This window comes from Macrobrachium rosenbergii, chromosome 26, assembly GCF_040412425.1.
Source record: "Macrobrachium rosenbergii isolate ZJJX-2024 chromosome 26, ASM4041242v1, whole genome shotgun sequence".
Lineage (NCBI taxonomy): Eukaryota > Metazoa > Arthropoda > Malacostraca > Decapoda > Palaemonidae > Macrobrachium > Macrobrachium rosenbergii.
Window position 1 is genome coordinate 47995899 of NC_089766.1, and position 24672 is coordinate 48020570.

The 24672-nt window shown below is 38.6% G+C and overlaps 1 protein-coding gene across 1 annotated transcript in view; it reads left to right on the forward strand.

Annotated features, from left to right (window-relative positions):
- Nucleotides 1-24672, forward strand: part of LOC136853170 (fibrocystin-L-like) — an 88251-nt gene that overhangs the window by 16467 nt on the left and 47112 nt on the right. Inside the window, 24 exon segments of the mRNA XM_067128505.1 lie at nucleotides 433-536; nucleotides 2392-2470; nucleotides 4178-4392; nucleotides 4796-4950; nucleotides 5817-5904; nucleotides 6986-7113; nucleotides 7653-7825; nucleotides 8462-8623; nucleotides 9302-9454; nucleotides 12396-12579; nucleotides 14015-14114; nucleotides 15155-15260; nucleotides 16184-16305; nucleotides 16574-16870; nucleotides 17366-17495; nucleotides 17911-17972; nucleotides 18573-18694; nucleotides 19802-20046; nucleotides 20402-20587; nucleotides 21540-21722; nucleotides 22075-22252; nucleotides 22608-22811; nucleotides 22966-23090; nucleotides 24222-24376. Coding sequence (XP_066984606.1) covers nucleotides 433-536; nucleotides 2392-2470; nucleotides 4178-4392; nucleotides 4796-4950; nucleotides 5817-5904; nucleotides 6986-7113; nucleotides 7653-7825; nucleotides 8462-8623; nucleotides 9302-9454; nucleotides 12396-12579; nucleotides 14015-14114; nucleotides 15155-15260; nucleotides 16184-16305; nucleotides 16574-16870; nucleotides 17366-17495; nucleotides 17911-17972; nucleotides 18573-18694; nucleotides 19802-20046; nucleotides 20402-20587; nucleotides 21540-21722; nucleotides 22075-22252; nucleotides 22608-22811; nucleotides 22966-23090; nucleotides 24222-24376 — 3656 coding nt within the window.

Here is a 24672-nt window from a genome sequence, read left to right on the forward strand (position 1 = left end):
AAAGGATGGATTGATTGAAGCGAACAGGACTGATTGATAGATCGTGCGATTTTGGCAAACCCACAATGGGTAGGTAGGTTGAATGATTGCCTGGTTTAGGCAAACTTACAGTTGGTAATATTTAGAGGAGCCTCTCTTCATGGATAAAATATTTTGTACAGATGAAAAGATTGTCCCTGGATTGAATCTGCAGCGAAACTTTAGACTTTTTGTCATATTACTGTTCAGAAAAATATATTTTAGGTAGGTTAAAATATTAGTTGAATACAAAAAAAAAAAAATAATTTAGATGGGTGAAAAGCTACAAAATCGTTTTATACTACAAAATCATTTCACTGAGGTGAGGTGTTAAGCACGTGCAAGTTTCCATACTCATTCCGTACAGGTACGACGCAGTTGCGTCTTTAACAATTCTCGTATCCTTACCTGTAGGATACCTGAACATGCCCCACGATGGCGACTACTCCTTCGGATTCCACGCCGAGAACGCCTCGGTCCGTATCTACATAGCTGCCAATGGAAATCCAGCCAATCTTGTGAGTTATTATTATTATTATTCAAACAAAAACTTCTTTCAGTTTTCTTCTGAAGATGGATAGAGAACCCCACAAGATTCCTGTGTATAACTTGTTTACTTGTAAATATTTACACATTACTTTGATCTCGAGTACTTTCAGGTCCTAACTGTGACCCTTTTTCAAGGGATGTGAAGGTAGTCAGGCTGGTTCCAGGCCCAGCAATCTTCTGGAACTCCTTCTCCCTGTGCTGTCATTTACATGATGGCTGTCCTGGTTTCCATTCTCTTGAGAGTTGTTAATCTCCTCCTGTCGGTCTGATATCCTGAACTGATGGTCAGTGGGATTAACCCTTGTGGCAAGTGAGTGGTCACCATCGGTCTGTTGGGCAGGAGACCTGACCTCCAGGTCAGAAGGGTCGATCTTAACTTCTTTTAATATTAAAGCTCGGCTTATGGGATCTTCTGAGGTAAATCCTTTGTTTCCTTCTATCAAGTTATACAAAGGAATCTTGTGGGTTTCTCTTTCCATTATTATTATTATTATTATTATTATTATTATTATTATTATTATTATTATTATTCCAGAAGATGAATTATTATTATTATTATTACTGATTATTATTATTGTCCAGAAGATGAACCCTATACACATGGAACGAGCCCACCAAAGGGGCCACTGACTTGAAATTCAAGCTTCCAAAGAATATCAAGATGTTCATCAGGAAGAAGTAAGAGGAAGTAAAGGGAAATACAGAAAGAAGAGATCCCACTTATTAAAAAAGAAAAAAAAAATAATAAATTAATATATAGATAAAAATGTACTAAATTGCAAGGAGACTAGCATTGAGGTAGTAATGCATTGCATCTTCACTTGAACTTCTGAAGTTTCAATTGCACAGCATCCTGTGTTAGGCTGTTCCACAGTCCATTTGTTAGCCTCTGAAACTTTTATACTTTGATTATTGTCATAGACCATTCAGAAGATGAACCCTATTCATATGGGAACGAGCTCTTGAAATTCAAGAAGCTTCCAAAAGAATATTAAGGTGTTCATTAGGAAGAAGTAACAGGAAGTAAAGGGAAATACAGAAAGATTCTTGACAGCTCTCAGACCTTTCGTTTCCGTTTGGACTTTTTTGTGGTCTCTGCTGGACTCCTTAATGTCTTCCTATGGACTTCTCCCATTTAAAGACTTTAAGTCTGAAGTCCCATCAGTCTGTTGAGATGCCACAGAATAATAATGATTATGATAATGCGCTTTAATTTCTATTAATAATAATAATAATAATAATAATGATAGTTAAAAGCTATAATAATGATATATTTTATATTGTTTTAATATTTCAATGATAATAATGACAGTAATCATAATAAAGTTTATTTCTATCGTTCAGGGTTAGTGATTGGGGGACCATGGCCCCCACCCCTTCCCAATAATATCTTTTCCAATATCATTCTCTCCCGTAGGGGGTTAGTGCCGTCAGTGCGCCTCACGCGGTGAACTGTAGGCATTACTTAAGGTTCTTTGCAGCGTCCCTTCCTTAGGCCCCTTATAGCTGCTACAACCCCTTTCGTTCCTTTTACTGTACCTCCTTTCATATTATCTTTCTTCCATCTTACCTTCCACCGTCTCCTAACAACTGATTCATAGTGCAACTGCTTTGAGGTTTTCCTTCTGTTACACCTTTCAAACCGTTTCAGCGCTGAATGACCTCATAGGTCCCACCGCTTGTTGGCCTTTGGCCTAAATTCTATATTGAATTCAATTCAATTGGACACCAAGACCAAATGCATTTTGGACCCAGATTAAATTTGTCCAAGACTTTCAAAAAATTAATTTTTTTTTAAGCATTCACACATTCCTTCCTTTCCAGACATTTGTGAATTACTGGAGTAAGATCTTCTTGCGTGGAGACACCCCCGCCTACTTTGAGATCCGATACAGGGGAACAAGTAAGTTGAAAATAGGATAATAAGATCGTATTAGTGGCACTTTCAAAGCAGATACATAGAAGTTTAAAATGGCAGAACCAGGAAATTGGTAGAAGGTTGAGAATCATTTTCTTGTACCTAGTGTCATACCGTCTTCAATTATGGACAGGTCTCTAGACAGCAACTTGGCTTTCTTTTAAGTTATCAGAAGATTCTCAGGGAACATATACTTCCTGACCAGTTATATGTATGTATATATATATATATATATATATATATATATATATATATATATATATATATATATATATATATATATATATATATATATATAAATCAAATAAATCCCAACAGAACTAAGATGTCTTTCTCATTATTCCCAGCAGTACATTAACTACCAGGTCCCCGTAGGGTGTTAGTACCGTCAGTGCACCTCACGCGGTGCACTGTAGGCGTGACTCGAGGTTCTTTGCAGCGTCCTTTCTTTAGGCCCCTAGGCTGCAACCCCTTTCATTCCTTTTACTGTATCTCCGTTCGTATTCTGTCTTCCATCTTACTTTCCATCCATTTCTAGCAATTGTTTCTGTTGCACCTTTTAAACCACTTACTCTCAATTTTCCTTTCAGTGTTGAATGACCTCATAGGTCGCAGTGCTTGGCCTTCGGTCTAAAGTGTATATTCTATCTATCTGTTAAGTACTAGGTAACATTTTATTCCTAATGAAAAGTAATGAATAGGTTCCAGATTGATGCCAAGAAAATATTTTCCTCTTCAGATAGATTCCCAGGTAATGTTTTGTATCTCCATAATGATAAATAGACTACGAGGTAATATCTTTTGCTATATATATATTCCCAGACAGCGTTTTTTCTTATCTTAAAAGATGATAAGTAGTTTCACAGTAACACTTTTTTCCTCTCCAATCATGAAGAAAGTTTTCATGTATTTCCTTTTCCTCAGTCATCACAAAAAAGTTGTTCAGTTAACATTTTTTTCTGCCATATTCGCAAGATGATTTTCAATAACAATTCCTTTCTAAGTAACCAAGAGTTTTTCAGATGGCATTTTCTTCCTCTTCAGTCAAAGAAAGATGCTCAGATACTTCCTTCATCCTCAGTTGTGCAGAAGATTCTCAAATAACTTTTCTTTTCTGCTCAGTCACTGAAAGACTCAAATGAAATTCCATTTCTCCCCAGCCATTAAGAGCCAGCTGACATTTTCCTTCCTACCCCGATTTAAAAAGGTTCTCAGAAAACATTTCCCATTCCCCAGTCATAAAAAGAGTCATAAAAAGATTCAAAAGATTCTTAGAAACATTTCCTTCCTCCCCAGTCATAAAAAGATTCTCAGATAGCGTTTCTTTCCTCCCCGGTCGAACAAAGGATTCTCAAATAACATTTTCTTCCTTCTCAGTCACTGCAAGATTCTCAGAAAACATTTCCTTCCTCCCAGATGCAAAGGAGATCCTTGGAAAACATTTCCTTCCTCCCAGATGCAAAGGAGATCCTTGGAAAACATTTCCTTCCTCCCAGATGCAAAGGAGATCTTGAAAACATTTCCTTCCTCCCAGATGCAAAGGAGATCCTTGGAAAACATTTCCTTCCTCCCAGATGCAAGGAGATCCTTGGAAAACATTTCCTTCCTCCCAGATGCAAGGAGATCCTTGGAAAACATTTCCTTCCTCCCAGATATAAAAAGATTCTCAGAAAACATCTCCTTCCATTGCAGCATCGACCCTGTTCAAAGGACTGATGAACGACTTCGCACCAAAGTATTCTCGCTACCAGACTCACATGGCCTTAGACGAGAAGCAGAGGCTGCACCTGAATCCCAGGGTGACTTGGGACAAACAGAGACTCACACCTAGCGGAACTCCAGCTGCCTCCAGTCTCTACCTGAATGGATATCTGTCTCGGCCTGTTAATGTGTCAGATGCCGACAAGGTATTAGGTCCAAAGAGATTTTTCATTCGTTTGATTTCCTGCAATATTGCAGTATGTGTTGATCACTCCTATGTAGCAGATTTTATTTAGATTTGCTTGAGTACAAACGGATCCAGTGGTAATTAGTTAGTCACTAGCTTGTCCCATGTATGTATATATTTATATATATATATATATATATATATATATATATATATATATATATATATATATATATATATATATATATATATATAAAACTTTATATCCTGTTGAAATGAGGTCCTCTTATTAAATATACATACACATACATACATATATATATATATATATATATATATATATATATTGGCATATTGGCATGTTTGAGTGAAGCTGTGTTAGAGATCGTCTCATTTGCTCTGCCCTTGATTGCAAACGACAGGTGAGAACGGCTATTCTTGGGCTGGTCGATCAACAGTGTGAAGACGTGGCAACGGACCCGACCATCTCCACACGATCCGGGTTCGAAAACGGAAGTGAGAACCCGCCTGGTAGACGTGGCAGCGTTGTCGATGAAGTCAAACCATTCTGCGGAAGGTACGTTGATTGACGTTACAAATACCAGGGTCACTGACGCGCCCAGTGGAAGGTACCTGATACTTCTCTCTTGCAGTGTATGATTGGCACTTAGTGATGTGACACCTTCATGTTTTTTTTTGTTTGATGACTGATGTTGTTGAGGTACGTCTTTGACGCCCAACCACTTAAATTAGATCAGTGACACTTACGTCTTCTGAGAGATAACTGAAAGCAAACCACATCTAAAAGTAACTCATTATTTTTAATGAGATTTTTGCCTTACAATTTCTTTAGAATCTAGAAGTGCCGTACATCGCTACCATTGTGAATATGCCGTTCTTGATTTATGTACAAATTTTAGGCAGTTCTTATAAGCAGTTCCCAGGTTACATTAGGGGTCCCATTCCTACGCTGCAACGTAAGCCGCAAAACGGCGTAACCTGAGACATTGTCGAAAATCGTAAGAAAACCTTATTTTTAATCCTCTGGGTGCATTGGAAATGACGTAACTTGCTTTTTGATTGAGCTTTTCATAAAAAAACTTCCAAATGTTGACCATTGTGCCGTTTTGGAGGCACAGTAAAGTTCCACTTATGTCAGACTGGAGACGTAAACCCGGAACATGCGCTGTAACCTGGGAAATCATTTTCGATGAATATATTTGAAGAGCCACATAACCTCGGAATGACATAAGCCGAGTCTGGCGTAACCCGGGGACTGCCTGTACTGGAAAGTCTTTGGAATTTATGTTTCTGTGCTCTTGTTATCAATTGTAATAAACAGATTACATCTTATTTCAGAACGGGTTTCGAGTTTGTTAATTGGTACAGTATGCATGTACCCAACCAAACCTAACCTAGCCCTAACCTTCCCTCCCTCTTCAGGTATTCATTCCAGGTGCACGAAACAGATCCCAAATTGTATGACCAGAGTGACGTCACGCTTATGGTGGATGTCCTCAAGTTTAATTACGTAAGTAGAATTCTCTTCCGATACCGTTTATTTTCAACTGAAACTAATCTGTTTATGATAGTTATTTTATAGATTTCAAATTATCTAAGTGATTCGTGTTATGGCTTAGCTTTTTTTATTGCATTAATAAAAGTCCTAAAAGATAAACACATCGCCTTCGTGAAAGCGTCAAGTCAGTTATACTTTATGCATGAGTTTTGTTGTTTTAGATTCAACAACAGCTCCTAAATGATTCCACACAATATGACTGAAATTGCACTTTCATGAAGAGAAAACTAGTAGGAAACAAAATGCGGTTTGTAAAGACTATTTCTGTTAAAGTATTGTATCATATTTAAGTGTTAATTATCTTATTTAAATATGAATTAGAAATACTGAGAAACTGTATAGGCCTTGTGAGTGAACTGGACTTTTTCCTGAGAATTTCAAGGACGACATCATTTGCATAATATTGATATCAACCTTCAGGCATTTTCTAGTAAAGCGGGCATGTTTGAGCGCAGCTCTTAAAATCTGGAGGATGATCCTTATAATTTTCAAGGAATCATCAATTTCAGTGACAAACTTTAGGATTCATCAGATATTGTCGAATGTTTTGACAACTGGGGGTTCACATTCGTAGGTTTTAGATTAGTCTTTGAATATGAGGGTCATTACACCTTAAGTGTATAGGACAATACTTTTGAATGTATTTCTTACTCGCTTGTTTTTTTTTTTTTTTTTTGCATCATTTTGATCTATTGCCACTTGTACCAGACTATTGATGTACTTTGCAAGTTTCAGAAACGTTTGATACCATATAAAACACTGCATTAACCTTATGCTCAACCACCCTAATGTGTCTGGGCTTGGGACAGATGTAGGTGTAAATATTTAACGACTACCATGACTGAGTTTTTAATGTCTTTGATAACTGGTTTCTGAAAACATTAAGCAGCAAGCATGCAAACACGGTCACAGATGTCTTATAGTCTTGCCAAACAGCTGTATAAATTTACTGGAAGTCTGCGTTACGCAGAGGCGTAAGGAGGCTGTACGGTATTAATTTTCCATTGGAGAATTTACTTCCTCTTCCTTTCAGATGTGCTTTGCCGTGAAAGGAAATCTGAGGAGGAGTACGAGAGTGGAGTACTACTGGTGGGACAAATGGAACAGATGGAGGAGCGATGCCATCTGGTTCAACCATACCTTCACGTCTGATCCAAACACGTGAGGATTGTTGTTGTGGGAAATAGACCTTCTTCTTCTTCTTCTTCTTCTTCTTCTTCTTCTTCTTCTTCTTCTTCTTTTTCCCAGAGTGTTGAAGTTTCCCAAAGCATTTAGCCTGCGTTTCCTTTCTTCACTCTTGCTACCCAACCACGCCAAGGTCCTCTTTTTGCTCAAAAAAGCACCGAGTGGCTGGAAGTGCCCCAGGGCTTGGCTTTTATACCCAAACTTTCATGAATCACCCAATAGATGGAATTATCCATTTCACCCACACCCAGCTTGGTTAATTATCCCCAACAGATGGATTATCCATTTCACCCACGTCCAGCTTGGTTAATAGTCCTCCAATGGATAGAATAGTCAATTTCACCCACATTCAACTTGGTTAATTGTCCCCAACAGAAGGAATTACCCATTTCACCCATATTCAAACTGACTAATTGTTCCCCAGCAGATGGAATTGTCTATTTCACCCATATTATCACCCAACAGATGGATTGTCCATTTCACCCACATTCAACTTGTTTCATTGTCCCCAACAGATGGAATTACAAGTGCCACGACATCTTCAAGGTCATGAACGGTTCCTGGATCAACACCCAACGAAACAAAGGCGCCGTCGTGAAGGTCAGGAGAGCCTATGCTCCCTTGCCCTATTCCAGCTCCGACGATGTCTACGTTGATGAGTTCTTGTTCTCTGACGAAAGTATTGATGGTTAGTTTTCAGTCTTAGTCTTCGTTTTTACTCTTCGATGGTGAAAGTAAGGTTGGTTTAATAGATTTGTCAGTGTGACACAATATAGATTTTTATTCTGATGGTGAAAGTAAGATTGGTTTAATAGATTTGTCAGTGTGACACAAGTCTAGATTTTTACTCTGATGATGAAAGTAAGGTTGGTTCAGTAGATTTTTTAGTGTGACACAAGTCTAGATTTTTACTCTCTGATGAAGAAAGTAAGGTTGGTTTAATAGATTTGGTGGTGTAACATAAGTATAGATTTTTATCTCATGATGAAAGTAAGGTTAGCTCAAGAGATATGTTAGTGTGACACAAGTATAGATGGATTGTTATTGTGGATTGTTCACTGACCAAGAAACGTTGCTTGTTATGTGAATGGCTGTGCTAGTCTTTTTCTTTTAATTCATACTTTCAACCAAATGTATCTTAATGCAAATAGAAAATGATTAACCTTTGAAATGCATATTTTGTTAAGCTAAAAACAAAACATCTTCCGCCATATCAGAATTTACAAACATGAAACGCCCCTTACAGGAAGTCTGGGTAATCTTTCATTGAAAATGATCAGTATTTCGGATTTTAGGTATCCAGCCACTCTTTTTAAAATTCTAGTGACCCAGGCGAGACCCTCAGCCCTTCAGTCCCAGGGCATCCTAATCAGTGACGTCACCGTAACCCCGGTGGTAGTGAACAACGTGACGTCACTTGATGTTGAGTTCTTGACTTCCAACTGCTACGGAAACTTCCCCTTGTTGGGAGTTACTAGCGGAGCGCGTAAGTACTCGTTGACTTTAGTTGTGGTTCAGTCATTTTTATTTCTTTTATTTTATTCACTAGATCAGAGGTTCCCAAACTTTTTGTTCCTCGGTACCCCTTGGGCTTTTTTATAGGTTCCCGTGTACCCCTAACACTAAAAATTAAGCTTAATATTAAAAAAGAACAGTTTAATATTTTGATATTTTAAATTTATGGAGTCTGCATGTGTAGAATACATAGGTATCTTGAATGTTGATAACAGAAATAAAGCAATTACTAAGGTAATTTATATTTTGATCCAGCACATACAATTGTACAATAGTAATTATTTTCTTCAGACCAAATGTACCCCCTGAAACGTGCAAATGTACCCCGGGGGGTACATGTACCCCAGTTTGGGAACCCCTGCACTAGATGAAACCTATTCGTATGGAGTAAACCCACCAAAGGGATCACTGACTTGAAATTCCAGAAGCTTCCAAAGAATATTAGGGTGTTCATTAGGAAGAAGTAAAGAGGATATAAAGTGAAATAAGAAAGAAGAGATCCCACTTCTTAAAAAAGAAAAGAGAATATTGTTCCTCTCGAAGTGGTGTCTTCAGCATATGCAGCAAATTCTCAAGCTATGTGATAATAACATTGGTCATTGAAAAATCCTTTTTTAGATTAAAATCGTTCGTCATTTTCCATTTACAGCAAATCCCTCCTGGCTAACGGAGCTGGACAGCAGTGCCACTGGCGCTAGCTTCACCGTAAGCGGGGGTACAGTGAACGTAACCCGTGTAGTGACGGCCACTAACCCAGTTTCGGGCACGTGGTCAATGAACATCTTGGGAGCTACAATTTCAGGTGGGTATGGTGTCATTACCACAGTCTGCTTTTTCCCGGTAGGGTATTAGTGCCTTCAGTGCACCTCGCTCCGTGCACTGTAGGTATGGCATATGGTTCTTCGCAGCGTTCCTAAGGCCCCTAGCTGCAACCCCTCTCATTCCCTTTTACTGTGCCTCCGTTCATATTCTCTTTCTTCCATTTTACTTTCCACCTTCTCCTAACAAATGTTTTCTTAGTACAGACTGCGAGGTTTTCCTCCTGTTACACCTTTCAGACCATTTTACTCTCAATTTCTCTTTCAGCGCTGAATGACCTCATCGTCACAGGTCCCAGGGCTTGGCCTTTGGCCTAAATTTTATATTCCATTCCATTCCAGTCTGCTTGTAGATTTTTGTCGTAAATGCTTGTAGATTTGACTAGTAAGGTTTCAATTTCATCAAGTAACGTCAGATTCAGTTTTCAACACATGGTTCTTTTGTTTGCTGCCTCAAGGTATACATATATATATATATATATATATATATATATATATATATATATATATATATATATATATATATATATATATATGAATATATATATGTATATCTTGTTTTAATACCTTTTCTCTCTATCAAAATATACGGGCACGCATTTCTCTCTGCTGGACTGTAGAACAGAGTACTAGAAAAAAAAAACTTGTCAAGTTTAAATAGTGTTTTATGTGCAGTCACATTAGAAACAAGAAGTTGTATAAAGATATATACAAATATTCATGTCTTGTACATATAATCATATATATATAAAGAATACGCGATTTATAAATTGCATGAAAATATATATAGTTATATACTGTCTTAATATTTTCTCTGTTAAGGTAACTCTGTGAGTCAGCCGAAAGACAGATGGTTTGACAATAAAGTAATGCCTTCCAGGTGGCATTTTCCCGAGATGTGATCATTTTAAAGAATTGCAATCCTTTCTGTCCATCAGTTCGTTTTTGGAGGAATACCTCTTAGTATCCAAAGACAGATGATTTAATAAAAGTAATATTATCAGTCGACTGTGTTCAGTCAGAAGAAAAACCATGATATGTTGTACATTTTAGAACATTTTCCCTTCTTGACATTGCATCTAAAGTCATTAACCCTTTGGTCCCACACCCAAATGATATACATCACCTAGTAATTGCTAACCTCATGATCACCTGATGGCAAACTAGCATACACCTTTTGCTTCCTGGTGACAGGTTTTGTTATAGAGTTGTTATAGCATTTGTCAGTCTATCATTTTCTTACTCACGTTATGGAAATGACTTAATGTCCTTGTTGTAAATTTTTTATACCTTATGTTAAATTCTAATATTTGTACATTTAGTCAACGGTTCTGTTTTGGCATTGCACCGTAAAGTTAAATGGCCATATGATATACACCGGTAAAAAAAAAGTCATGATCAGGTGATAAAAAGTCTCATTAATCTTTTCCTAGTTTAGTGATAAGGGTTTTAATTTAAACCTGACACTGTATGTATTACTCCGTGCAGAGATTTATACCTGATGTTATTTAGTAGCAAGCCGATTCTGTTTAGGGTTGCATCCACAAAAACATAAATCAAAAGACTGTGAATATCATATTGATAATGACCCCCAAGAAATATTGTGACTTTTTCCCAGGACGTTATTACCGGCCACCATAGATTAATGTGACTTTTTTTTCCTGTGATTTTTTTTCCTAGCCAAAATTGTGACTTTTTTTCCTGTGGCGTTATTACCGGCCACCATAAATTAATGCGACTTTTTTCCTGTAACTTTTTTTCCTAGCCAAAATTGTGACTTTTTTCCTGTGATGTTATTACCGGCCACCATAAATTAATGTGACTTTTTTTCCTGTAACTTTTTTTCCTAGACAAAATTGTGACTTTTTTTCCTGTGACCTTTATTACCGGCCACCAAATTATATTTTGGGATCACTGTCTTCTCTTAGGAATTACTGATGACTTCAGCCCACATTCTGTGGATAATCATAAACCTTTCTTGTAGGAAATGCATATGTCGATTCCAGTCTCTGCGACTGTTCAATTATCTCTTTCTCCGTCTTGTCATCTTCGTGTTTCCCTGTATCTTGCAGCCAGTCTGTCCCCAGGAAACAATTACTCCTGATGTCACTATAGAGCTTATTTATGTACATTATCCGGAAGATTCAGTTTGTGCAGGACTCTCTCCTGAAGTCATCAGATGCCTCAACACACGTCCATGTAGAAACTGGACTCAAATTGAAGCCTTGCAGGAAATTAGCTTGTAGGCAATCTGTTTTGAATTGCTGTCATTTTTTTTAATATGATTTTTGCTAGTATTTTTACTGTTATTCTCAATAATAATACTGTCACTACCGATAGTTTAATTACTATTTTTCTTCTTTCTACCACTACCTCAGCAACTGTGTGGATATTGCCAATTATCATTTTTATGACTTTCAACTCGTGTATCTAATTTGTGTGTCTATTGTAAAGCCTCTACTTTGTATATTCCATGTATATGACCTCGTGTTGAGTTAAGTTAAGTATATCTTAGTTTAACCAGACCACTGAGCTGATTAACAGCTCTCCTAGGGCTGGCCCAAAGGATTAGATTTATTTTACGTGGCTAAGAACCAACTGGTTACCTAGCGACGGGAGCTTGTTGTGGAATCCGAACCACATTATGACGAGAAATGAATTTCTATCACCAGAAATAAATTCCTCTCATTCTTCATTGGCCGGTCGGAGAGTCGAACGCTGGGCCAACAGCGTGCTAGCCGAGAGCTCTACCCGCCCCTTCAATGAAGAACGGACCTCGTGTTGAAAATAAAAAATTATAAAATTATTATTATTATTATTATTATTATTATTATTATTATTATTATTATTATTGTCTTGGGGGTATTGTTTTAATTCCGACTCCATCCCTGAAGCCTCACAGCATTTTACCATGTCGTCACCTAGGAATTGCCCCCGATGTCAACCCACACGTCCTTGAGGAGATGGTCAACGGGGCCCTGGGTACTACGGGCATCGACGTCAAGCAGTGGGGCAAATGCAGCACCAGAAAGTGGTCCGTGGAGTGGCTCAAAGATCCTGGTCCAAAGCCCATGATTACAGTCGATGATTCACAGTTGGCCTTTGACGGGTAAGTGACAAGGTTCATTGTGATCCCCTCAGGGGGGGTAGTAGCGCCGTCAGTGCGCCTCTTGCGGTGCACTGTAGGCGTTACTTGAGTTTCTTCGCAGCGTGCCTTCGCTCAGCCCTAGCTGCAACCTCTTTCGTTTCTTTTACTGTACCTCCTTTCTTATTCTCTTTCTTCCATCTGACTTTCCACTCTCTCCTAACAATTGATTCATAGGGTGACTGCTTTGAGGTTTTCCTCCCGTTAAACCTTTCAAGCCTTTTTACTGTCAGTTTTCCGTTTCAGCGCTGAATGACCTCATAGGTCCCGGCGCTTGACCTTTGGCCTAAATTCTATGTTCAGTTCAAGATTCAGTGTCGATGAATGAGATTAATTTTTTTCTTATGTTTGTCCATACATGTCGAGTCTTATGTATCGACATGTAGGCTCTGATAAGTCTCTGGGTGAGGTTAATATAAGGATTCAGATGCTTCTGCCTTGATCACGTATAAAGGAACGTCTGATCTTGCTTGATCATTCGAAGCATAATGATAAGAGGAGGAAATGCGGAGCTACAATTCAACTTCCTACTTAAGATCACCCGTCTTGCTGGCATACCAAGAGGCGTCCTGCCCCCTGCTTCAGGATAGAAACTTCATTCATAGTTCTGTCTCTCTTGCTGAGAAATGCCACAAATTATCTGACTGGAAATTGATGTTACTTATTGCCCCTTCAGTGTTATTATGATGCTTATGCAATCAAGTCCGTTCCCTTGTGCTTCTAGTTAAGGTTCTGGCAAAAACTGAACAGCTCGTCAGAATAGGGCGAGTGTTTTCAACCCCCTTCTCCCCACGTACCCTATCGGGTATTTTTGATGTCAGTGATGTACCCCCTTCACTTTGTACAAAGTGGAAAACAAAACAAAGTAGATGACTCTCCTGACATAACCAATGATACTGTAAATTCAAAGAATTCCATAAAAAATACAGACAATTTTTTATAATTATTTACCTGTGGCTATGCAGCCGGTGGGCGGCCAGGCCCCTAACACTAACGACCCGTGGGGAGCGCGTGCCCCTGACAGATCCTTGGCGTACCCCCGGCTGAAAACCCCTGGTACAGGGCCTTTCATGAATATTTCTCGAGACAACAGAAGACTTTTGGTGTTTCTTAATGTTTTACTGAAAGTTCTTCGATGGGTAAGTGATAAGATTCATTGTGATCTCCGTAGGGGAGTAGTGCCGTCAGCGCACCTCTTGTGGTGCACTGTAGGCATTACTTAAGATTCTTTGCAGCGTGCCTTCTTAAGGCCCATAGCTGCAACCTCTTTCGTTCCTTTTACTGTACCTCCTTTCACATTCTCTTTCTTCCATCTGACTTTCCTTAACCCTCTCCTAACAATTGTTTCATAGTTCAGCCTTTATCTGTGGTGCTTATGACTGCTTCTTTTCATTTCCAGAGCATCCTTCACGTTTACTGTCAGTCGAGACCAGGAGGGCAGATTATGGCACGATCCGATAGTGGCAGACTTCGTGACGGTACGCAGGAAAGAACCCCATGTAAGTCAGTTCCCAGATTCGTAGGTGGATGTTTGTGAGTGACGAAAGTCTTGCGAAAATTAACTGAGGTTTGGGTCAGTAAGATTTTCATGCATCTAGAGGGGACCCTGTCAACACGAGAAAGCGTGGAAATAATGATCTATACTAGTGTGTTGTCTGTACTGAATGCGGAGAAAGTTACACAGTGTGGTTTTTGAGAAGTCAGTTCTATTTTATTTTGGGTATTTAGCATGGTTTTATTCATGGTTTCAGAAATGAAATATATTTTAGCTGTGTAACTTGATGTGTCGTAGATATGTTATGAGTTGAAGCTTTGTGTGTTAGAGCGTTGTCAAGTAGATCAGGATACAGAAATGGGAAATCGCTCTCTTCTCTTGATGGAATAAAATAAATGTTATTACCTATCATTTCACACATTATTTTGGGTATACATACAAATTGCTTCAAGCTAACTAAAAGCCAAAACTATGAATGTAAAGTAGACGAAAGTAATAGCAAAACACTGCTGAGAAACTCCAGTCCCCTTGGCGGGGGGCCGGCCTAGTGCCGTCAGTGCACCTCACAGGGTGCACTGTAGGCATTATTAAAGGTTCTTTGCAGCGTCCCTTCCTTAGGCCCCTAGCTGCAACCCCTTTCGTTCCTTTTACTGTACCTCCCTTCATCTCTTCTCTTCCATCTTGCTATCCACCCTCTCCTAATAATTGTTTCATAGTGCAACCTACCTACTCTCAATTTCCTTTCCAGCGCTGAATGGCCTCATGGGTCCCAGTGCTTGGCCTTTGACCTGAACTCTACATTCCATATAGACTCCAGTACATGAGTCTTCTTTCAGACCCAGATACATAAAGTTGGCTCTCGAGCAGTGTTCTTATTCTCACTGTACTCAAGAAGTTCGTGGGATTTTTGGAGTTAGGATGTGGCATTAAAGTCAAATTATTTAAAGATATTCTTTAATGAATTATAAGGAGATTGAGAATATCAATAATGGAAACCATTATACCCTCCTTATAATCATTTTGCTTTTTTTTTTTTTCTTATAGGTTTCAGTGAAAGTGAATGGATACTCAGCTGCCTGCCTCGGGGATTGCTCCTACGCTTATGATGAGTCCATTGCTCCAACCTTATCCTCTGTGGCTGGAAGTATGGGTAAATATTCTCATATTTTGTTGGCTGTGTTGCATTTAGATCGTCCAGGTTGGCAACGGTCGTAGATATTCTAAAAATAGTTTTTGGGATCCATATTTCTCATATAGGTACTTAGAATTACACTAATTTTGGACTGGCAAAGGTCGTGGATATTCTAACAGCACATTTTGGGATCCATATTTTTCATATAAATACTTGGCATTACACTAGTTTTTAAGCAGTGTCAACCCTCAAAAAACTCATGAATGGGAATATGAAAGTTTTTCATGTATCGTTTATATACAGCATGAAGGTGCTCAAATTTTTGTCTAATTTTGTCCAAGTGGCTCAAATTTTTGTCTAAATCTGTCCAAGTGAGTCAAATTTTTTCTAAATTTGCCCAAGTGGTTCAAATTTTTGTCTGAATTTGTACAAGTGGCTCAAATTTTTGTCTTAATTTCTCCAAATGGGTAGAATTTTTGTCTAAATGTGTCCAAGAGGCTCAAACTTTTTTCTAATTTTGTCCAAGTGGCCCAAATTTTTGTCAGAATTTGTCCAAGTGGCTCAAATTTTTGTCTAGATTTGCCCAATGGCTCAAATTTTTATATTTTTATCTGAATTTGTCCAATTGGCTCAAATTTTTGTCTGAATTTGTACAAGTGGCTCAAATTTTTGTCTAAATTTCTCCAAATGAGTAGAATTTTTGTCTAAATGTGTCCAAGAGGCTCAAATTTTTTTTTATAAATTTGTCCAAGTGGCCCAAATTTTTTTCTAAATTTGTCCAAGTGGCCCAAATTTTTGTCTAGATGCCCAGTGGCTCAAATTTTTGTCTAGATGCCCAGTGGCTCAAATTTTTATATTTTTATCTGAATTTGTCCACTTGGCTAAAATTTTTGTCTAAATTTGTCCAGATGGCTAAAATTTTTGTCTAATAACTTTCGCAGGAGGCTCTGGAGAACACACACTTACAATCATGGGCTCTGGCTTCACTAGCTCTGACATGAGTGACTATTCTGTGAAAGTGGGAGGCGTTGACTGTGCAGTCAGTGCAGTGGCTACAACAACAGTAGGTTTCTTCCTTGTATTTTCTTTTAAATTCAATTTCCTTCTGCTCTTTTGCTATAATACTCCAGACTGCTATGATTTATGGTATATTTATAATTCAGCATGTAAATTTATTATTACCTTACTCACAGAATGCATCAGAGCATCTGTAAGATTTCGTTCTTTTGAACTTTTAAAAGTTTTCATCATACTTATGAAGAATATATACTGTATATTGCTGTATAAAATCTCAGATCATGGCTATACACAAAGTTTTTCTTCTGACGCAGGTCACTTGCACAGCATCCTACCTGCCTGCCGGAGTACACGCCGTCAGCGTCGTCATGCAACCTGTAGGAGCTGCCCTTCAGCCAGACCCAGCACTGACCTACACAGTGCCATTGTCTGCCACTCTTGTCACTCCTGCTACAGGAGGCACTGGAGGTGGTTACTCCATCGTGGTCTCAGGCTCAGGTTTCCCAGCAAATCTGGATGGATGGAGTGATAATTCTGTAACTGTGGGTGGAGTTGCTTGTGAGGTCACTGCCGCTGATGCCACTTCGGTTACCTGCACCGTTCCAGCTGGGGTATGGCAATCTTACTTGGCTCAACTCTTTTCAACAGTTCATTTTAGACAAATCAGTTGCTTGTTTGTCAAAAGTTATTACTAAGGAGGGATGCATTATCTGGATCTAGATGCTTTTCTAGAGGATGCTGACTGACATTATATTAAATTTCTGGATCTTTCCTAGAGAGTGACCCCCAAGGGTTTTAACCTGGTATGTATCCACCTTTGGGGCGTGTTTAGAACAAGCCCGTTGGGATTACAGTAAAAACATAAACAAAAGTCTGTAAATATCATAAAGATAATGACCCCCAAGAAATATTAGTCCTAGATAATGACCTCTGAAGACCTTGTGGGGTTCACTATCTGGAAAAGATCCAAATTTCTGATAACAAAGTTTCTTTATTGTTTTAACCTTCAAATAAATGTGCATAAGTGGTTAATTCATCAGAATACTTGGCAGTTTAGAGCCTATTTTATTACAGAATATGCAGTAGATTTTTCATGAACATTTCAGGCTGCAGGCTCAGTTGATGTATCTGTGACCATTGGTGACCAGACATCCAGCTTTGTCAATGGCTTTACCTATGATTCTGCTCTCTCAGCCTCAGTTACATCTGTTTCTCCTACGACATCTAACGTTCTAGGTAAATAAATTATTTTTATGTTTATTAATCACTGTGAGGTGTACAGAGAAATACCTAAAATGTTCAGTACCTGGTTCTTTAGTCAGATTCACAAGAATTAGAATAGGCTTTGCATTGAATTCTAGTCCAGAGTAACCTTAGTGAGATATGTCTTAAAGGCCATTTGTGTTTTGCTGTGATAATTAATGATAAGGGATTATGTCTAATTCCTTGACATTATTTTATTTCCTCCAGATATAACTGAGTATTTTTCAAAGGCTCTTACTTTTTCTGTACTGGGATGTTTTTCCTATTGGACCCCTTGGCCGCCTTGGGGCATATTGCTTATCTAATCATAATAATAAGGCAAGAATGATTATTCTTTTTAACTAGTTCATGATATTTAAATCCATAAAAACAACTTTCTTCCCATCAGGAGGGAGTGAGCTTAGCATCACTGGCACTGGCTTCGGCGATGAAACTGACCGCTATGTCAAAGTAAGTTGTCCTTTGTTAGTTGTCTATGAGTTAATGAAAATCTCATGAAAAGAATGGTTTTTATTTATATCAATTCTTTTTATTTTTTCGAGTGAACATATTCTGTATTCTTGCAAATTATCCAACTCAAACCTGGAGATAAAAAGATGGAGTGAAAAAAAAGTGAAATGTCCTTGACACAAATAGAAAACTGCTTGAAAGGTCAAAATTTATCAGAATAATGGAAACTTAAAGTAGAAGAAGAGATTGGCCCAGGCACTGAAAACGAAATATAAGGTCAGTTATGGTATGTAATGTCATTTGATAATCAGGATTTAATCATTGTACCATCTCTCACACTAGGTTTCCCATAGGGGGGTAGTGCTGTCAGTGCTCCTCATGCAGTGCACTGTAGGCATTACCTAAACTTCTTTGAAGTATCGCTTCGGCCCCTAGCTGCAACCCCTTTCATTCCTTTTACTTTACCTCCATTCATATCCTAACAGTTGTTTCATAGTGCAACTGCTTTGAGGTTTTCCTCCTGTTGCACCTTTCAAATGACCTTATAGGTCCCAGAGCTTGGCATTTGGCCTAAATTTTATATTCCATTTCTCCCATTAGGTTGGTCCAAACAATTGTGAGGTTGTGAGCTGGACAGATACCCTGATTACCTGCACTCTGCCATCAAATAGCCCAGGAGTACAAGCTGTCACTGTTTACACAGGAAGTCAGGGCTTTGCCAGGTATGGAGGAGAAGAGTGTCTGGCTTTTGTACAGTAACATGAGTCGTTTACAGTCGACCCCGTCCATTCACGGTTCCGGATTCGCGGATTTCTCTATGGAACATATATACACATTATTGGCTGAAAATTCGCCCATTCGCGGTATTTCTCACCGAGAAATATTCGCGAATTACTGTATTTTCATATCTTTTTCATGACTGAATGCACTTTTTGTGATAAAACTATTAAAGTATTAGAGTATAAGCATTTTTAGAGTTTTTTTTTTGTGTTTTGCACTATCAAAATAGGCAGTTCTAAGCGTTTCTAGAGGGATTTAAGAATTCGCGGAGTTTAGCTATTCACTGGGGGTTGTGGTACACATCCCCTTGAATAATAGGCGTTGACTGCAGTAGTAAAGATGTTGTGTCTAATGTTTCAGTGGCGATTAGTGAGAGACACTAGATTCTTCGTTAGAGGCAAAGACACGCTTTCACCTTACGTTATGTCTTGGTTTTCTAATCCCGTTTTCCTCTGGAACTTTGGTAGATGGGGAGTTAAGATACAACCAGCCTGACATGTAACTGGAAACTATTCCTTTTAGGCTTCTCATCAACTTCAAAGTGATGTATCTGTGCTTTAGTCAGTTCTAACCTCATTTTGGATCATGTTCATTGTCTGAAAACTCAAAATCTGTGTGGCATTTGCCTTGGGACATCTACACTTTTCATAACATGGAGCTTGGTAGAGGTCAATAGCATCCCATATTCTGAGCCAAACTTCTGTTTTGATCCAATTTTAAAGAACTGGAGGTCGAAGAGTGGTAAAAGAAAGTGTGGCATATGAAAGAATGATAACAGAGCAGATTTTGTAGAAATTATTTATTTGTAGTTTATAATCTTCTTTAAGAACTGATTCCTAAAACTACAGACTTGTGTGTGAAAGCTTCAGGGAGAGTTGACAATGATTTATAAATCATATAGACTTCCTTACTTGATGTCGCGAATGGATGGGTGGGGATTTTCCCCTGATGCATTATAGCAATATTTATGAGACTTCGGAACAGAGTAATCAGACCCTATTTCAAGTATATCAAAGGTTACTATGTGAATTACATCCCTTTTCTTTCAGTGGGTCAGCATCTGTGACATACACATTCAAAGTCACAGGGTCGTCCGCAGCTACGGGATCTGTATTTGGAGGCACAGTCCTGGTTCTTGATGGTGAAGGCTTTGGCACTGATTGCTCACTCCTCAAGGTAGAAATTGGCACTGGAATGGTGTGTGATGTTCTGGAGTGCTCAGACGTTCAGCTCACCTGCATCACTCGACTGGTTTCAGTTACCCACGCTGTCACCAACATGGGTATATATCCAGGTAAGTGTTGCTTAGGGAAGCGGAAAATTTTTGTGCTGTATTAAGGAATCTTTACAACCTGGATTAGAAGTATTGTATCAACGTTTCACTAATGTAATTTCCAGTTACTGAACGTTGAATGCTGCATAGGTTATAAACTTGTATAGAGAAAATGTTCTTATGCTTTATATTCTTCACCATTAGTAAATTTTTTCTGAAATGCATCTGATGTTTAGGCAGATTTGCCAATATTTACACATAAAAACATTAACATAGTCTGACTACGTGATTTATAAAGAAAAACACATAAGATAAATGAATGCATGTTTTTGTAGGCTTTGTTCACGAAGTTAATCACACAAATCTCTTTTGTCAGGCTATGGCACAGGTTATGCCTGGTCTCCCAAACTTCTGACTATCACGGAAGGCGACAGCATCACCTGGAACTGGAGCAAGCCAGACCCACTTTCTCAGGCCCTCTTCAGTGTCTTCCAGACAGCCGCAGCCTCTGACAAGACATACGATGGCTCTGGATTCAACTCAGGAGCTCCTACGTCATCTGGTGAGCTGTGGAGATAACAGAAAACTTGAGTGTTTACAGTCCTCCCCCACTTTTTCGCGGGGATAGGTTCTAAACCCACTGCAGAAATGCAAAATCCCCTATAAAAACACTTATAACTGCCAAATACCCTGTACCCGTTAAACTAAAACGCTTATAACTTGAATACACAGTGTTGCTCTATGGAAAAAAAGCGAATTAGTGATAATTTTAGAGATACGGTCCTTAGAAAAATTCGCAAATTAGTGAGAGTTCCCACGTAAAAGTGAAAGATGTGTTCCGCATAAATCTGCGAAAAAGTGGGCTCCACTTATCCACAGTGCTTGAATAGTGCTCGTGGTTCGCTTTATAGGAATATGAAGGAGTATGAAATGATGCACAAACATATAGAAAGAGCCATAACTGATTGTCATGATTGATTCTCACCAGAAGTTATTGTATTTTAAAGAAATACTCTTATTAGTTATGAATTTGAAAAATACATTCCTGGTAATATTGAATTAATCCCTTGTTTTAACGTTCAGTACATTTTCATTTAATTTTTATATTTCAACATGGCAAGCCCAACTAAAACTGATAGTATTGTACTGACTCATCATAATGGCTCCAATGCAGTTTTAGGAAAAGAAAAGATGTACAGTTCTTTCATTATTGGAACCAAAACTGCAGCCATTCATTATTGGAACCAAAACTGCAGCCATTCATTATTGGAACCAAAACTGCAGCCATTCATTATTGGAACCAAAACTGCAGCCATTCATTATTGGAACCAAAACTGCAGCCATTCATTACTGGAACCAAAACTGCAGCCATTCATTATTGGAACCAAAACTGCAGCCATTCATTATTGAAACCAAAACTGCAGTCATTCATTATTGGAACCAAAACTGCAGCCATTCATTGTTGGAACCAAAACTGCAGCCATTCATTAACGATTCTCTTATCACCTCTCCAGGATCCTATACTGTAGAATTCCCCAATGCTGGCACCTTCTTCTATGCCGGCAGCCCAGTGACTGACGATGAAGATGCTCTCGTCATGACGGGACAGATTAATGTAGTCAAACCATCAGAATCAGTTAATAAGATTACCGTTGAACTTGGTGAAATCGAAGCTGAATACGACCCTCTCGGTACAAGTAAGTATTGTGAATAAATTGTGTCATTTTTGCTCTTACAACTTTTGGACAAGTATATTATGTATGACAGCCGTGGTATTGCACTTTTTTAATTTCTTTGTCATTTCACAAACAATTTTTTCCTAGGTCAAGATTTGTATGCTTTTAGTTGCAGTTTTGTCGAAATTGCTTATACCTGTATACTAATAGATGACTTCCCTAAATTCATTATTGTGTAGTGTTGTCATGAAGCACAGTACAGTATACCTGAAGCCCTATTGAGTTGTTCGCAAAGAATTGTACTCAGATTTGCAGAGGCCTAAATCAGCAATCTGTTTATTTTTATGTTAATTTGCTTTACTTCTTGTTGCAGCTCCATCTGTGTCAGTAGATGGTTGTCCATCTCTCATCACTACTCCTATTGATGGATGTGATTCTACAGCACCTTCCGCGCCTGATGCAGACAACTTGTACTTCATCAGTGATCTCTGCCTGACACCTGTAGTCACTGGAGTTTCTGCAAGTGCTGTAGAAAGCATTGAAGGGCTGCAGTAAGGAAATTTATTTTGCAAATGCTGACCATGAGTCATGCTAACGTGTTCAATTTGAAATATTCATCTCCTTGATACTTCAGCCTTGATGAATTCTTTGCCTTATCATGATTCCTTTATGATCCAGTTCTTAAAACTAATAACATTTTAGATAAGTTTAAAGATTGACTCACTTTATATGATTAAGATAAAAATGTTTACTTCATTTGGGAAAGAAAGAATCAAACCTAAAAATGAATTGTTCTTCATTCATCCACTCAAAATGTAACAGAAAAAATGTGTAGCCTTTGTGTCTTGCACTTGAACCTCACTCTAGATTAGAACTTTTTCTGAGGGAACCTTCACTCCTTTGCAGAGGCATCCAAGTTCGAACTGGAGTAACTCTGACCATTTCTGGGACTGGCTTTGGCACGACAGATTGCCAGAGCTCCGTGAAGATAGGCCCAGCATCCTGCACTGTGTCTGCCTCAACAGACACCTCCATCACATGCAATTTGGACGACAGCAGTAACGTTGTCTCCCTGAAAGCTTTCCCAGTTTCTGTAACTGTTGCTAACAGGTAAAGCTAACAGATGCCTTGAGTGTTTTCTCTTTTAATCTGGATTTTTAAAGTGACAATCAGTTGTGGTCCCAGATCTCTTGTATTTTGTCTATAATGGCTGAGAGAATGGATGCCGTCCACTCTGTTTATAATGTAACCTTTTTTTCTTCAGGGGGGCAGCTGCCATCAGTGTAAGTAACTTTGTCACCGAGGGGCAGGTCACTGTAGTGCCAGTGGTCAGCTCATTCACGCCAACAGAGGGATCAGTAGCTGGAGGAACTCTGATAACCATAACAGGTATTGTTTGTTGTGCTTCTCAAGCTTTATTTAGGCTAGATCTGATTGCCAATTTTGTTTTTCTTCAGATGGTCATTTTCTGTACTTCTCCTCTGCAGTGTCACATAACAGGTGCAGTTATCTTAACTGTTGACAGTTCTTTATCAGTGAGAGAACTGACTGAATTTATTCTCCATAGAAAGCAGCAGATAAAACAGGAAGCTCTGCATGAAGTAAAAGGTTATTATCTCAGAACTTCTAATACTGTCACTACTACTACTACTGCTACTAGCCGTCTGGCTAGTATAGTTTGTAATGTGTTGGCCTCGTATTCTCGGGGACCAGCGTTCGCTCCCCCGTCAAGGAGCAGATAGTGAGACTGTCTGCTGGATGGTTACTGCCATGAGTGACGACTTGGTGGGGGGTTGGGGTTACCCGGCTGACATCCCCCCGAGAGGCAACAGCCTGCGGAGGGACTGAAACCAACAACTAACTTTAATAGTAATAATAATAATAATATCTTTAGAAATGCAGCTGATAGGGTTGTTACCATCGAGCTGGCAATTAGCTTAATTCCCAGTATAGTTCTTTATATGAAACTTTAATATCTAATATTTTTAGTTTTAAATGCTTAGTGGATGATCACTAGTATCCCAAAGAAGATATTCCTCCAAATATCATAAGTATCATATTGTAAAGGTCTGTGTGTCTTGTGTTCAAAAGTAGCAATGCTATGTACATAGGTAATGCAGAGAAGGAAAGATTAATGTTTCCACTTAGCCATTTTCATTGTTTGCTTCAACTATTCTTCCATAAACCCGGATCAATGGATTATTTATTCTGTGTTATTATCATTTAAATCCAAGATATTCTTGTAATTTGTGATGTGTTATGCAATGGTCCTTTCCCCTTAAAAAATTTTCCCTTTTTGTACATTTGTTCCATAGGATGAGTTTTTGTCTTGAATCTTTCTTTTTGTGAAATAAACAGTTTTTGTCTTGATCTTTCATTCTTTTCAACCGTTTTCACATTTGTTGTTATTTTTCATTCCTTGCGTTGTAAGCTGCAGTTCCATTTAAAACCTGCTTAGTTGTCATTCAAGTGTGAGGGACACTTCAGGACAGAATCTTCAGTGCTTTGCCATTTTCACAGGTTCTGGTCTAGTGGCATTTGATAACCAAGCAACAGTACCACTAGTATCTGGCAACTGTGCCATAGAGAGTCTGACTGCCACTGCGATCACCTGCTCTACCCCGCCTACGCCTGAGTCCACATCTTCTTTGGCTGTCTTTGTGTCTGCTTTCAATGTAAGTATCAAATTCGTTGGGCAATAAGTTGTACTTACTCACTACCGAGCACACGTAGATATGGTAACTGTCAAAAGTACCATTGGCCTAGTTCATATTTCGGTTATTTCCTAGATAGTGACCCCCAAGGATTTTAACGCTGTATGGATCCACCTTTGCAACGTGTTTAGTACAAATCTGTTGGGGACGACCATGAAAACATAAACAAAGACTAAATATCATAAAGAAAATGACCGCCAAGAAATATTAGTCCTAGATAACTACCCCAAAAACCCTTGGGGGTTCACTAGCTAGGA